This window comes from Amia ocellicauda, chromosome 14 (genome assembly GCF_036373705.1).
Source record: "Amia ocellicauda isolate fAmiCal2 chromosome 14, fAmiCal2.hap1, whole genome shotgun sequence".
In the NCBI taxonomy this organism is placed as follows: Eukaryota; Metazoa; Chordata; class Actinopteri; order Amiiformes; family Amiidae; genus Amia; species Amia ocellicauda.
The window spans coordinates 28,486,025-28,499,127 of record NC_089863.1 but is presented as its reverse complement, the minus strand read 5'-3'; the positions used below and the strand labels follow the sequence as shown (position 1 = coordinate 28,499,127).

General features: G+C 43.6%; 1 protein-coding gene across 2 annotated transcripts; it reads left to right on the top strand.

Annotated features, from left to right (window-relative positions):
• The first annotated feature begins 3,449 nt into the window (after positions 1-3,449).
• LOC136768157 (zona pellucida sperm-binding protein 3) lies at positions 3,450-6,163 on the top strand. 2 transcript variants are annotated; one of them, XM_066722208.1, is made up of 9 exons: positions 3,450-4,041; positions 4,120-4,238; positions 4,313-4,416; positions 4,505-4,682; positions 4,771-4,891; positions 5,446-5,537; positions 5,608-5,714; positions 5,786-5,911; positions 6,007-6,163. In XM_066722208.1, exons 1-9 carry the CDS (start codon positions 3,493-3,495, stop codon positions 6,117-6,119), a joined length of 1,509 nt encoding a protein of 502 aa, XP_066578305.1. In that variant the 5' UTR covers positions 3,450-3,492; the 3' UTR covers positions 6,120-6,163. The 2 variants fall into 2 exon arrangements, with proteins under 2 accessions (XP_066578305.1, XP_066578304.1); XM_066722207.1 differs by having other exon boundaries at positions 4,771-4,906.
• Positions 6,164-13,103: the final 6,940 nt, after the last annotated feature.

The window sequence follows — 13,103 nt, the reverse complement described above, 5'->3', positions numbered from 1 at the left end:
TGAAAAGATCAAGTCAATACATGCGCTCTCTGGGGGTTGCCTGACAAAGTGAGTTAGAAAGCAGTCATTTACCATCTGCTTCTGTAGTCCCCACTGGGCTTTCCCAGTCTAAGTTTGGGAAATTGAAATCCCCCATTATAACAGCCACATCCTTGCTACATGCAGTCCTGATTACACTGTACAATGCAGCATCTTTCTGAATATCTGAGTTTGGTGGCCTGTAACACTCCTACCACTAATCCTCCAGATCTCTTGTTCAAAATTTTCACCCACAAAGATTCTGTTCCGTTACTGGGAGTTCTTCTGCCTCAATGTCATTTTTCACATATAATGCTACCCCACCCCCTCTTCGATTTTGCCTGTCTCTCCTAAACTGAGTGTATCCTTCCAACTTGTATTCATCCCCATCATTTTCTGTAAACCATGTTTCTGTCACTCCTATAACATCATAGTCACACACCAGCACTGTGGCTTCCAAGTCTAACATCTTGTTCCTTATACTCCTGGCATTGAGGTACAAACATTTCAGGACTTTCCTACTGGCAGTTTCCCTTGGTTTTCTTTCCTTAGTGGAACATCTCCCATTGTCAGAGCTCCCTGCCCCCCTGGTTCCTAGTTTAAATGATTCTCAATTTCACTGTACATACGCTCTCCCAATGCATTAGCCCCCCTTCTGTTTAGATGTAGACCGTCCGGTTTGTACAGGTCCCATCTATCCCAGAAGAAAGACCAATGCTCCATAAACCTAAACCCCTCTTCCCTACACCAAGCTTTCAACCACGTGTTAAACTTTCTAATCTCTGCCTGTCTCCCTGGCCTGGCACGTGGTACCGGAAGTATTTCAGAGAAAACTACCATGGAGGTTCTGCTCTTTAGTTTTGTTCCTAACTCTTTAAATTTGTCTTGCAGAACCTCTGTCCTACCTTTTCCTATGTCATTGGTTCCAATGTGGACCATGACCAGTGGATTCCCCCCGGCTTTGGCCAGTAGCCCGTCTACTAGTTTAGGGAGATCTGCAACCTGAGCACCAGGCAGGCAAGATACTATGCGGGTCTCCATGTCACTAGAACACACTGTGTGATCTACGCCTCTAAGAATTGAGTCTCCTACTATAACTACCTCCTTCTTCTAGGGGGGAGTTTTTGGGATCTAAAGTTACTGCTTCTATTTTGTGTTTCTCATGTACCTGTCGTCGATGTTGATCAGCTATTTATGGTGGCCCTGAAGTGCAAAACACAAAAGCAAAAAGAAACACGCAACTGCAAAAAGAAACACGCAATTGCAAAACGAGAAACACAAATGCAAAAAGAAAAACGCAATTGCAAAAAGAAAAACACAAAAACAAAAATCAGAACACAAATGCAAAAGGAAGAACAGACATGCAGAAAGAGAAACACAAAAACAAAACGATTTAGATTGCGTCATGTAGAGTCCTACCAATAGAAACCAACCCGCTGTTCTGAGCAGCGACGCCCACAGGCCTGACGCGCTGCTATTGGTCGCGTCTCTGCTCGCTGCTCTGCGCTGGAGACGCGCTCGGTTTCAAGTATAAGTGTTGATGCAGAACCGGAAATCAGATTCTCATGAAATTACAATTATTTTGAATCTCACGCTCGCTTAATTTATTAAAAACACAAAATACAAATACTGACTCTATTGACTGTAAACACTTTACAGGGAAGTATAAGTGGAGATGCACTGTATAGAGCGACAAATGTAGGTCCTGTAGGCTAATTTCATATTTCGATCAAGACCTATATTTGTTAATACAGAATTGAAAAATACCAGCTTTGGGACCAAATCACTTTTAATATCAGAAATAAACAGTGTGTAAACAGAGAGCTTAACTCCACCAATTATGTGTGTGTTCCCTGCAATGTTTACAGTGAACACTGTCCTCATATGTATTAAATGTACACGCACACAGAGACCCACATACACACAGGCAGTATTGTGTGAACTGCAACGTTTTAGTGTTCAGCTAATAAAAGCATGATGTTCTTCATTAATGAAAAATCCGTCCTCTTATTTCTGTCTTAAAATAACACCACTTTCTAAGCTATGTAATATAACCTGCATCAACACTTATACTTGAAACCGAGCGCGTCTCCAGCGCAGAGCAGCGAGCAGAGACGCGACCAATAGCAGCGCGTCAGGCCTGTGGGCGTCGCTGCTCAGAACAGCGGGTTGGTTTCTATTGGTAGGACTCTACATGACGCAATCTAAATCGTTTTGTTTTTGTGTTTCTCGTTTAGCGTTTGCGTTTTTCTTTTTGCATGTGTGTTCTTGCTTTTGCGTGGTGCTTTTTGTTTTTGTGTTTCTCTTTCCATTTCTTTTCTTCCTTTTGCATTTGTGTTCTGCTTTTTGTTTTTGTGTTTCTCTTCTTGCATTTCTGTTCTTCCTGTTGCATTTGCGTGGTGCTTTTTGTTTTTGTGTTTCTCTGTTTGCATTTGTGTTTTTCTTTTTGCATATTGCGTTTTTCTGTTTGCATTTGTGTTTCTCGTTTTGCAATTGCGTTTTTATTTTTGCAATTGCGTTGTTATTTTTGCAATTGCGTGTTTCTTGTTTGCTTTTGTGTTTTGCACTTCAGTGCCACCGTAGTTTTCCCTCTAGGAGTGACTGTTTTGCACTCTGCTGTGCCTGTGTGGCAGGAGCCCAGTGCGCTTTATCCAGGGAGCTGACCTTGGTGCTGCAATGCTATTCATTGCTCTCCAGCACAGAGCTCACCAGCAGGGGGAGACGACACTCTATCTGCACCTCTGGTTGCCCTCATCTGCTTTACACTGCTGACACCCCCGATTACCATTGTATATTTCGCACTCTGGTTTCATGCACGTCCTTGCGTAACCACTGTGTAAGTGTGTCTACTTGGTGTGTGTGTCCGAGTATAGAGACGCTACAGCAGGTTACTCACCAGTATTGCCTCCTCTCTGTGTCGCTGATGGAAGAATCGGTTGCTTATTTGGGAATCTGGTAGGATATAGTGTTTATGAAACCTAATATGCTATATTATAATTAAACCTCCATTAAGGGTGATTTAACTCCATCCATATGACAATTTGTGAATGGATTTTCCCACATTCTAACGATCTCGATTGCAATTAATCATTTACGTGATGCTCGAAATTAACCGTTCATAATTATCAATAGATAAATAAATAAAACAATGTATAAGCTAAACTGAGGGGAATTTCAATATGTATTCAAATTACATACAATACCATAATCATCATAATCATAATAAAAGCTCCTAATTTTCGCATTCTCTTGTTTTAACCCTCAATCTGGTCTCTAATCAGGTGTAATTAGCACTCTGCGTTAATTGTGGCTGCAGAATGAGAGCCTCAGTCCGGCGCTGCAGCGGGAACTCAATTCCACGTGAAAATGTCCCGCTTCTGCCGAGACACACAGAGCAGCAACTCTGTGTATAAAAGCGGCGTTGAGGGATAGACAGCATCTGCATCTGCGAGCTGTTCTTCTGTTTGACTAACAATGTTGGCGGTCAGTGCTTCTCGTTGTGGGCTCCTGGTGTTGATGGTGATCGCTGTGCTCTGCGACGCTGGGAGAGTATCGAAGTGGGCAAAAGCCCAGCCCCCTGCCAGGGGGATGCCCGCTGTGAGAGCCCAGCCCCCTGCCAGGGGGATGCCCGCTGTGAGAGCCCAGCCCCCTGCCAGGGGGATGCCCGCTGTGAGAGCCCAGCCCCCTGCCAGGGGGATGCCCGCTGTGAGAGCCCAGCCCCCTGCCAGGGGGATGCCTGTTGTGAGAGCCCAGCCCCCTGCCAGGGGGATGCCCGCTGTGAGAGCCAAGGCCTTTGTGCGAGTTGACTCTCCTCTGTTCAAACAGCAAGTGTCCCCAGTCGTCTTGGCGCAGTGCGGAGAGAGTACGATTGAGGTGTCTGTGAAGAGAGACCTGTTTGGTACTGGCGAACTGATCGCGGCGTCAGATATCAAGCTGGGAGACTGCGCGCTCAGCCGGCAGGATGACTCTGGGAATGTCCTGGTTTTCCAGTCTGAGTTGCAGGGCTGTCGCAGCACCCTGTCGGTAAGGGGATTTCTGTATTTTAAATGCCTACTTTCAATGTTCATATTGTGCTTTCTACATTGAGCACTTCTCTTGTAGATGACTGAAGATGAGCTGGTCTACAGCTTCTCCCTCAACTATAACCCTTCCCCGATTGCCAACACTGGCATAGTGAGAACCAACCCTGCTGTTGTCCGTATCGAGTGTCTCTACCCGAGGTGAGGACTCTGTGTCAGTATTGCTGATGCCTAACTACTATGGGATCAGGGCCTAATTGCTGTCTGTTCTATAGGCTTCATAATGTGAGCAGCAATGCCCTGCAGCCAACCTGGGTCCCATACACCTCCACCAAGTCTGCTGAGGATGTCCTGGACTTCTCCCTGCAGCTCATGACTGGTAGAGCCCGACCTATTGCAGCTCTAACACTCCCTTCTACTGGACTGCTGCTCTGTTATGTAGACTTAATGCGGTTTAATCTCTGCAGATGACTGGAGCTCCCCAAGACCCTCCAACGTGTACTTCCTGGGGGATGTGCTGAACATCGAAGCCTCGGTCAACCAGGCCAGCCACGTTCCCCTGCGGCTGTTTGTGGACAGCTGTGTGGCCACCTTGACTTCTGACCCGACCTCTTCTCCCAGTTATACTTTCATTGGGAACCATGGGTGAGGAAGTGTGCAGCTTTAAGCTGCAGCAGTCCAGGGCTCGAGTGACTGCTCTTAATCCAAGAACCTGTGACCTGTTGTCTTCCAGGTGTCTGATTGATGGCAAGGTGACTGGCTCCAGCTCTCTGTTCATGCCGAGATCCCTGAACTCCACTCTGCTCCAGATGCAGCTGGATGCCTTCAGGTTCCACCAGGATGCCAGGAGCTCAGTGAGTCCCTGTAAGGTGGCTGGATCTGATTTGGTGTGCTTGCTGCTCAACAGAGCTGAGTGCTGTCCTGTTATTTCTTAACGGATGCCCTTGTCCAGGGTGACTTGGAAAATCTATGCGCAATACAAAATGCAATGGTGCAATTAAAGGCATAATACATTTTACAAATCTACACAAGTGTATGTGTACCGTAAACGATATATAAGGTCTTTCATCCTAGAATGGAAAAAATTGATTACTTTGAGCAAACATCTTGTCTGCTCTTAAGCGCTAAAGGAAACTGAGTGTAAGGGGATATCAAAATAATACTATTGCCTGTGCATTACTTGCACTTGTATGACAATGTTGTGAGTGCAATCTTACAGGATAATGAATTACTAAATTGCAAGTCCTTGCTGGAAGGAGGTCAGGTTTTGACTTCAGTGGGGAGGTCGTTCCACCACTTAGGGGCCAGGGATGAGAAGGAGGGGCTCGGGAGGAAGGGGAGTGGATGAAAAGGAGCAGGTTTGTTTATAGGTGTTAAATATGGGAGAGTCCTGTCTCTTGCTCTCCAGATCTACATCTCCTGCCAGCTGACAGTGACTGCTGCTTCCCAGGCTGTGGACTCCATGAACAAGGCCTGCACTTTCAACACTGGAGCCAACAGGTCAGTGTGCATGATGGGCAGGGCTGCCTGTGCCCTGCAGAGCTCCTGCTGACCCCCTGTTCCCCTCTAGGTGGCAGTCTGTGGATGGGAGTGATCAGGTGTGTGGCTGCTGTGACTCCAGCTGTGGCTCTGCTGCCAGATATTTCAGGAGAGGAAGAGACCTGGCTGCCAGAGAGGGTGGGGCTCCCTTGCTCTATTGTGCTGCAGTGTTGCTCTCCAGCAGTGGCTGACCTTGTGCTCTGTTGCAGCTCCACAGTGGGAAGGTGATGCTACTGTTGCCCTAGTTGTGCTGGAAGACCCACTCAATTCTGTCCTTCCAGTGGAGACTGGAGCCCAGAGATCCCAGCTGATGGCTGAGGAAGGCAGAGGGACAGGTACTGGTGATGCCCAGTGACCAATGCCTGACTGTCCTGTTTCCATGGCACCTTGCATCCTTGGGTGTGACTGCAGTCAATCTGTTCCCTTCCAGGTATCCCTGCTGAGGGGGTGATGCTGGCTGGTGTGGTGACTGCTGTGGGGCTGGTCTGCATTGCTGTGCTGGGGGCTGTGCTGTACTGGAGGACGCCCAAATCCGCAGCCTAACTACTGAACTGATTGAGCTCAAATAAAGTGACTTCTTGCATACACCCTGGTGTGTCTGAATGCTTCATATCATGGCTGCATCTTCAGCTTCTCATTCATGGGGCAATGAGACTGGGCTGCAGTGTACAGCATATGGGATGCTGCTGCAGTGGACACATGTTAAAACCAAACCAATAGGGTTTTCAAAGGGGCAGGGACTTCATTCAGGATGGGTGATGAGAGCAGATGGCACTCATTCTGTGTGGTTTAGAGTGCAGAGAGCTGTGCCCAGTGCTGGATTTACACACCAGCCACATCTTTGGGTCTCTAGCTTGAACAATGAGGACGTTTCCCGTTTTACCTTGAGTCCTATGAAAATGCTGTAACCATACATCTATAAAGGGAACCTAAGTATGTAAGACTGTGGTGTTTGATCATGCACCCTTACCTGGTTCACAAAAGTGTGTGTATATATTCCATAGCCCAAGTGATAGTCTGTGTGCCATAGAGAGGGACATAACCACTTTTCAAGGGGAAACCTGATTTATGCAAGACTAAGTTTGCATTTGAATGTTTTGCTTGCAAAGTACCAGTCCTGACAGTGTTTATATGAATAGGACACAATGCCATGCATACAGGGGTGCAGACTTGGGCAATACAGTATCTCCTAGCTTGACCTTTCACATTGTGTGTTGAAATTCATATCTCTGACCGATGGCAATATAACGTAAGTGTAGGTTATACAATGTTGCCAATGGATGGGTGTTTCTCTTTCTTTGGTTGTCCAAAATGTTGATGCTCATGCCACTGCTATCATGTGATACAGGTTCTGCTGCATGTATTAACCAAGTACATTATATTACAGTTTTTTTCTGACACTGATCTGCCATGATATCATTGCATGCGTCATCCATGGCCTGGAGAAGGGTGACTTGTTCTTGAAGGTGCCTATCATATACCTTCCACCTCCATGTGGAGAAAAAATCCTCAATTGGGTTAAGGAAAGGAGAGTGTGGGGGTTAGTACAGGGTGGTAAATTGTGGATGGGCCTGACACCATGCTTGCACCATTTGAGCAAGGTGAACCTGACATTATTTCACACAATGACATAGGTCACGTCATCAGCTCTACAGACCTGATTTAGCTCATCAAGGAAGGTTACAAGGAGAGCTGCATTACTGTATATGATCCAATACAAGATCTGCGTCCCACCACACCATCTTCCGATATAGCTGCACACATGGTGATGTAGGCCCCACATTGTCCAGGTACTTGGATGGTTGCCCGCTGGCAAATTAAATTCCAACCTCTCTTCCTTGTCTTGGCCAGGTTGAAGCCTGCCTCATCCAAAAAGATGAATGTGTGGTGGTTTTCATCAGCATCCAGCTCCATCACCCTTTAAAAAGACATTTTTTGAAAGATAATTACTGATTGCAATGATGTAGAATTGCTGGGGAATTTTTCACAACAGGCATCTTGAAACTGAACATACCTGAACATACTCAGTGCTCAGCTGATTCAGCATTTCTTTCAAAAGGCACACAGTATTGCTGTTTTAGAGACATCTGGTGCCTTTTCAGCATGCGTGCAATAGTCAGCAAACTTACGGCTTCCACATTGTTGAACATGTCGTCATTGTCCAAGATGTGCTGCCGAATGTCCGTAAGGTGAATATTATTTCTGTCCCGAACCAAACTGACCTTGTGGGTCAGTCAGAATTTTGCCTCTGCCTCCCCTGTTTGGCCTCGTCTCTATTCTGCAGGGAAAATTACAGTAAGAACACATTTAGTCACATCACCTACTCTATGGAGCACATTGGCATGCAGTATACAGTCATTTGACACTTGAGAGTAGCCTAACGTTTAGTGCATGCTGAAGACTTACCGGTTCTCACTGCGGAAAGTTATGATGATTGAGGCTACGGCTGATCTTCTGAGGTTTGGTTGAATCATTGTAGCTGCCTCAGTCATTGTCATGCCATGATTTATGACATGGTCAACAACTATTGTTCGGATTTCATTGGACACTCTTTGCTGTTGCTGCCGCTGTCTTGGTCCGTGGCCTTGTCCTCTACCATGTTCCCCCACACCTCTCAAATGAGGCTCATTGCTACCTCTCTGGTGAGGCCTAAGCCCTCCTCTATGTCGAGGCCCACGACCACCTCTCAGAAGGGGTGCTTGTCCCCTGCCATTCCTTTGAACACCACATCTTCCTCGTCTTCCTCCTCCCACTGCTTGACCTCTATTTTGACCTGGATCACCTGCCGGCTCCATGTTATCGCTGTGTTGTTGAGGTGGATAGCACTATATACCACAATGTGAAATCAATCATCAGTAATGAGTTGGCAGTATTGGAAAAGCAATTACAAGGGCCTGCATACATACAGTAATGACAAATCTGAAAACATGGTCTGGAAAAGTGGTACATGGGACCATAGAAACAGTGTCTGATAAAGAACGATGATGAAATATTACATCCATAGATAATGTAGTCCAACTGGTTCAAATTCCACAGTAATTGGTGTCAATGGATCTCGTTATCTTGAAACTTTCATTATCTAAACATGGAATATTGTTTGTCAGTTTCCATAAAACTATGCATTAAGAGTAATGCAACAGTCACTTATCATTTTGAGTAGCTGTATCAATTGATAGTTAGATCATTGTAATGAAATGAATAGAGGATCTTCTCAGATGTAATGTGTGAATTGCATTTTGAAATGGTAATACTTTGATGTTAAGTTGTGTCATTTTGAACAGGTGATTTTAGTTCAATGAACAAATGATCTTAGGTTTATGTGTATTGTATCCAAGCAATTGGAAAAAAGTGTTAGAGTTTTGAAAAATGTGCATTTTGATCATCGGTTGTGAGTTTTGTGTCTAGAGTTTTGAAAAAGGTACTGAAATTAGTGCCAAAGTGATTGTAAAAAACTGTAAAAGCTGCACATTAGATGGGGTGCAATGAAACATTAATTTCTAATCAATAACTCACGATTCTGTTACCATCCTTTCCCACTTCCCATTTTTATTGTCATTATCAGCGTTGGGGTCATTACTCACAAAAAGTAATCTATTACATTGTATACTTTACTCATATAAAAAGTAGCTAAATACTTAATACTCCCTGGGTAATGTCATTAGTTACTTTTAGATTACTTTGCATTACACCCCAAACGTTGCATGACCTCACTAAACAATGTTTAACAAAGTTACACCAACACAAGCAGTTGAATAATGACAGAAACATACTATTATCTTTTGTTGTTTTAATAAAGCACCACAGTAAAGTTATATTGCCACTTATCTCCTTAAACATTAGCATCAAGGCTCAGAACAAGTCCAACTACACATCTCCTTTCTAAAATAAGTGATTTAGTTTAACAAATAGTGCTGCAAAACAAGTGCTTCAGTTAATGTCATTAACAAAAATAAAGGCAGCTTTGGAGTTTGAAATAAAATATATAGGAGTTTGAAATAAATAGGACAAACAAGTGGTCGCTAAGATGGAAACTAGGCCATATTGTTACAATATGTAATGAGAAAAATGTTTTAATCAGTAACTGTAATATTATTACTCCTTTTGGAACCATACTGCTTTACATTACTCGTTACTACAAAAAGTAATTACATTACTGTAATGCGTTACTTATTGATACAGTTGAACTGATACTCAGTAGATTCAGATAATAGGTTTATGGTTATGGAATATAAGATATGACATTTTAAAATCCCTCTACTTGGCACTTCCAATTTGAGGATCAGTCTTTTGTGTGGGACCTTATCGAAAGCTTTTTGAAAACTATATCATATCATATGCTTTTACATGATCTACAGCTGCAATTCTAATAAATTAGTATTTGTTACTGCCTCATCTAAACCCATGTCAACTATCTCCAAGAATATGGTTTTCATTAAGATGCTCCTCTATTTTCTGTCTAATTGTTTTTTCCAACATTTTTGCAAGTGATGCAGGTGAGACTGATTGGTCTATAATTTCCTGGCTCAGTTTTGTCCCCTTTCTTGTGGATTGTAATACATTTACTGTCTTACAGTCAGTTGACACATGAGTTAGCGGCCTATAAATACTTTTCCTCATTTCTTTAAGTACTGTTGGAAAGATCCCACCTGCCCCAGGTGATTTGTTTGTTTTTAATGCTGCTAGTCCCTTTAGTACCTCCTCCACATTTATCATGATCTCTCTTAGGGTTTGACTGGACTGGTTGTTAACCTGTGGCATTTTCTTTTGTAAAAACCTCTGTCAAATACTAATTTAGAACATTTGCCACATCTTGTTTGTTTTCTAAGATACTTCCATTTTTGCCCTTTATCTGTTCACTTCCTCCTTTAGTGACAATTTGCTGTTATAGTATTGAAAAAAGCTCTTTGCATTAGCTTTAGCTCCAAGAGCTATGTTTCTTTCTGTTTCCCTCTTTGCTTTCCTCGTGCCTTTCTTAAGATCTCTTTTGAGTTCTAGATATTCTTGGTATTTTGTTTAATCTCTATCCCTTTGTAGCGTTATGTTGGGTGTATTTTGATAAGAGCATTTTAGCTCTGAGCTGAAGCACTGATCTAAAGAAGACCTCTCCCCCCCAAAGTTATCAGATTTCCTTAACTCATCAGCTTGGAATTGGTTTACATCAAAGTGACAGTTTTGGGGAGGATGGTGCCGAGAATAGGCCAAATAGTTTGTAATCCTGCTTTGAGATGTCTGGAGAAAGGGGCCTGTAGGTAATAAAAAACTATTTGAAATGGACGAGAGCCGAAATCCCGACATAGAGCTACGAACCCGGGCCAACCGGTATTTCCAAAAGATGGCATGGATTGACATCAGTCATAAATCAAGCCCCCCTCCAATAGGACACTGGGGGCTGAAACCGAAATCCAATCTCAAAAACTCAAGAACCAATCACCTATTGATCTGACAGACATACACTCACCTAAAGGATTATTAGGAACACCATACTAATACTGTGTTTGACCCCCTTTCGCCTTCAGAACTGCCTTAATTCTACGTGGCATTGATTCAACAAGGTGCTGAAAGCATTCTTTAGAAATGTTGGCCCATATTGATAGGATAGCATCTTGCAGTTGATGGAGATTTGTGGGATGCACATCCAGGGCACGCAGCTCCCGTTCCACCACATCCCAAAGATGCTCTATTGGGTTGAGATCTGGTGACTGTGGGGGCCAGTTTAGTACAGTGAACTCATTGTCATGTTCAAGAAACCAATTTGAAATGATTCGACCTTTGTGACATGGTGCATTATCCTGCTGGAAGTAGCCATCAGAGGATGGGTACATGGTGGTCATAAAGGGATGGACATGGTCAGAAACAATGCTCAGGTAGGCCGTGGCATTTAAACGATGCCCAATTGGCACTAAGGGGCCTAAAGTGTGCCAAGAAAACATCCCCCACACCATTACACCACCACCACCAGCCTGCACAGTGGTAACAAGGCATGATGGATCCATGTTCTCATTCTGTTTACGCCAAATTCTGACTCTACCATCTGAATGTCTCAACAGAAATCGAGACTCATCAGACCAGGCAACATTTTCCAGTCTTCAACTGTCCAATTTTGGTGAGCTTGTGCAAATTGTAGCCTCTTTTTCCTATTTGTAGTGGAGATGAGTGGTACCCGGTGGGGTCTTCTGCTGTTGTAGCCCATCTGCCTCAAGGTTGTACGTGTTGTGGCTTCACAAATGCTTTGCTGCATACCTCGGTTGTAACGACTGGTTATTTCAGTCAAAGTTGCTCTTCTATCAGCTTGAATCAGTCGGCCCATTCTCCTCTGACCTCTAGCATCAACAAGGCATTTTCGCCCACAGGACTGCCGCATACTGGATGTTTTTCCCTTTTCACACCATTCTTTGTAAACCCTAGAAATGGTTGTGCGTGAAAATCCCAGTAACTGAGCAGATTGTGAAATACTCAGACCGGCCCATCTGGCACCAACAACCATGCCAGGCTCAAAATTGCTTAAATCACCTTTCTTTCCCATTCAGACATTCAGTTTGGAGTTCAGGAGATTGTCTTGACCAGGACCACACCCCTAAATGCATTGAAGCAACTGCCATGTGATTGGTTGGTTAGATAATTGCATTAATGAGAAATTGAACAGGTGTTCCTAATAATCCTTTAGGTGAGTGTATAAAGAACAACGCACGGTCTCTTTTTCTCTCTCTCTCACCTGGACCAGAAACTCGCTGCCACAGCTCAACCTGTAGCTCTGTTGCCCGAACCGGAACTAGAAACCAAGTCGACTGTATACGAAAATGTTCAGTCATTTAAATAGCTATTGAGTCTTAAGAAACTTGACCCTTGGACCAAACAGGGCCCTGCTTTCCTCAAAGACTTTGACTTCAAGTAACTACGGTGGAAACCCTGCTTGCCAAGAAGATTTTGTGCACAACCTTGGAGCCTTCAAACCAGTGGAAAATCTGTTTGGAAAAGACTCTACTTTCGCAAAACCCCAACTTCCAGGTGCATCGACTGAGTGGAAGTTCTTGGACAAAGCCGAACCGGACTGCCTTTGTTCCAAAACACACGGACCTCGTGCCGTGTGCTGTTATCTGAGCCCGAAGCCAGAGAGGCCTCTCTGCGACGAAGTTCATATAAACTTAACAGTTTGGAGTTTGTGATTCATGACATTTGAGAAATCAATTAGAAATGTTAATCTGTGATTCATAACTCTAGAATGTGTAATATCATTTAGTTTTCTTAAATATAAATGTGTGTTGCATTAAACTGTTTTGTTGATAATTTTAGAAATAAAATCTGTCAACGCCGAGAAATATCTTCTCATTCCTGTTTAACTGTTTAGTCTGAAATTGAAACAAGTTAATAGACATTAGATTATTGGTGGCCCTGCCTATCCTTAATCATTGAATAATAATCAGTTAAGGAAAATTTTGGTAACTAGTAATGATAGGATCTTTCTCGGCACCTAAACGTAAATGATATATATATAACGAGAAGTTACCTGACATAAATACTAACCTGCGT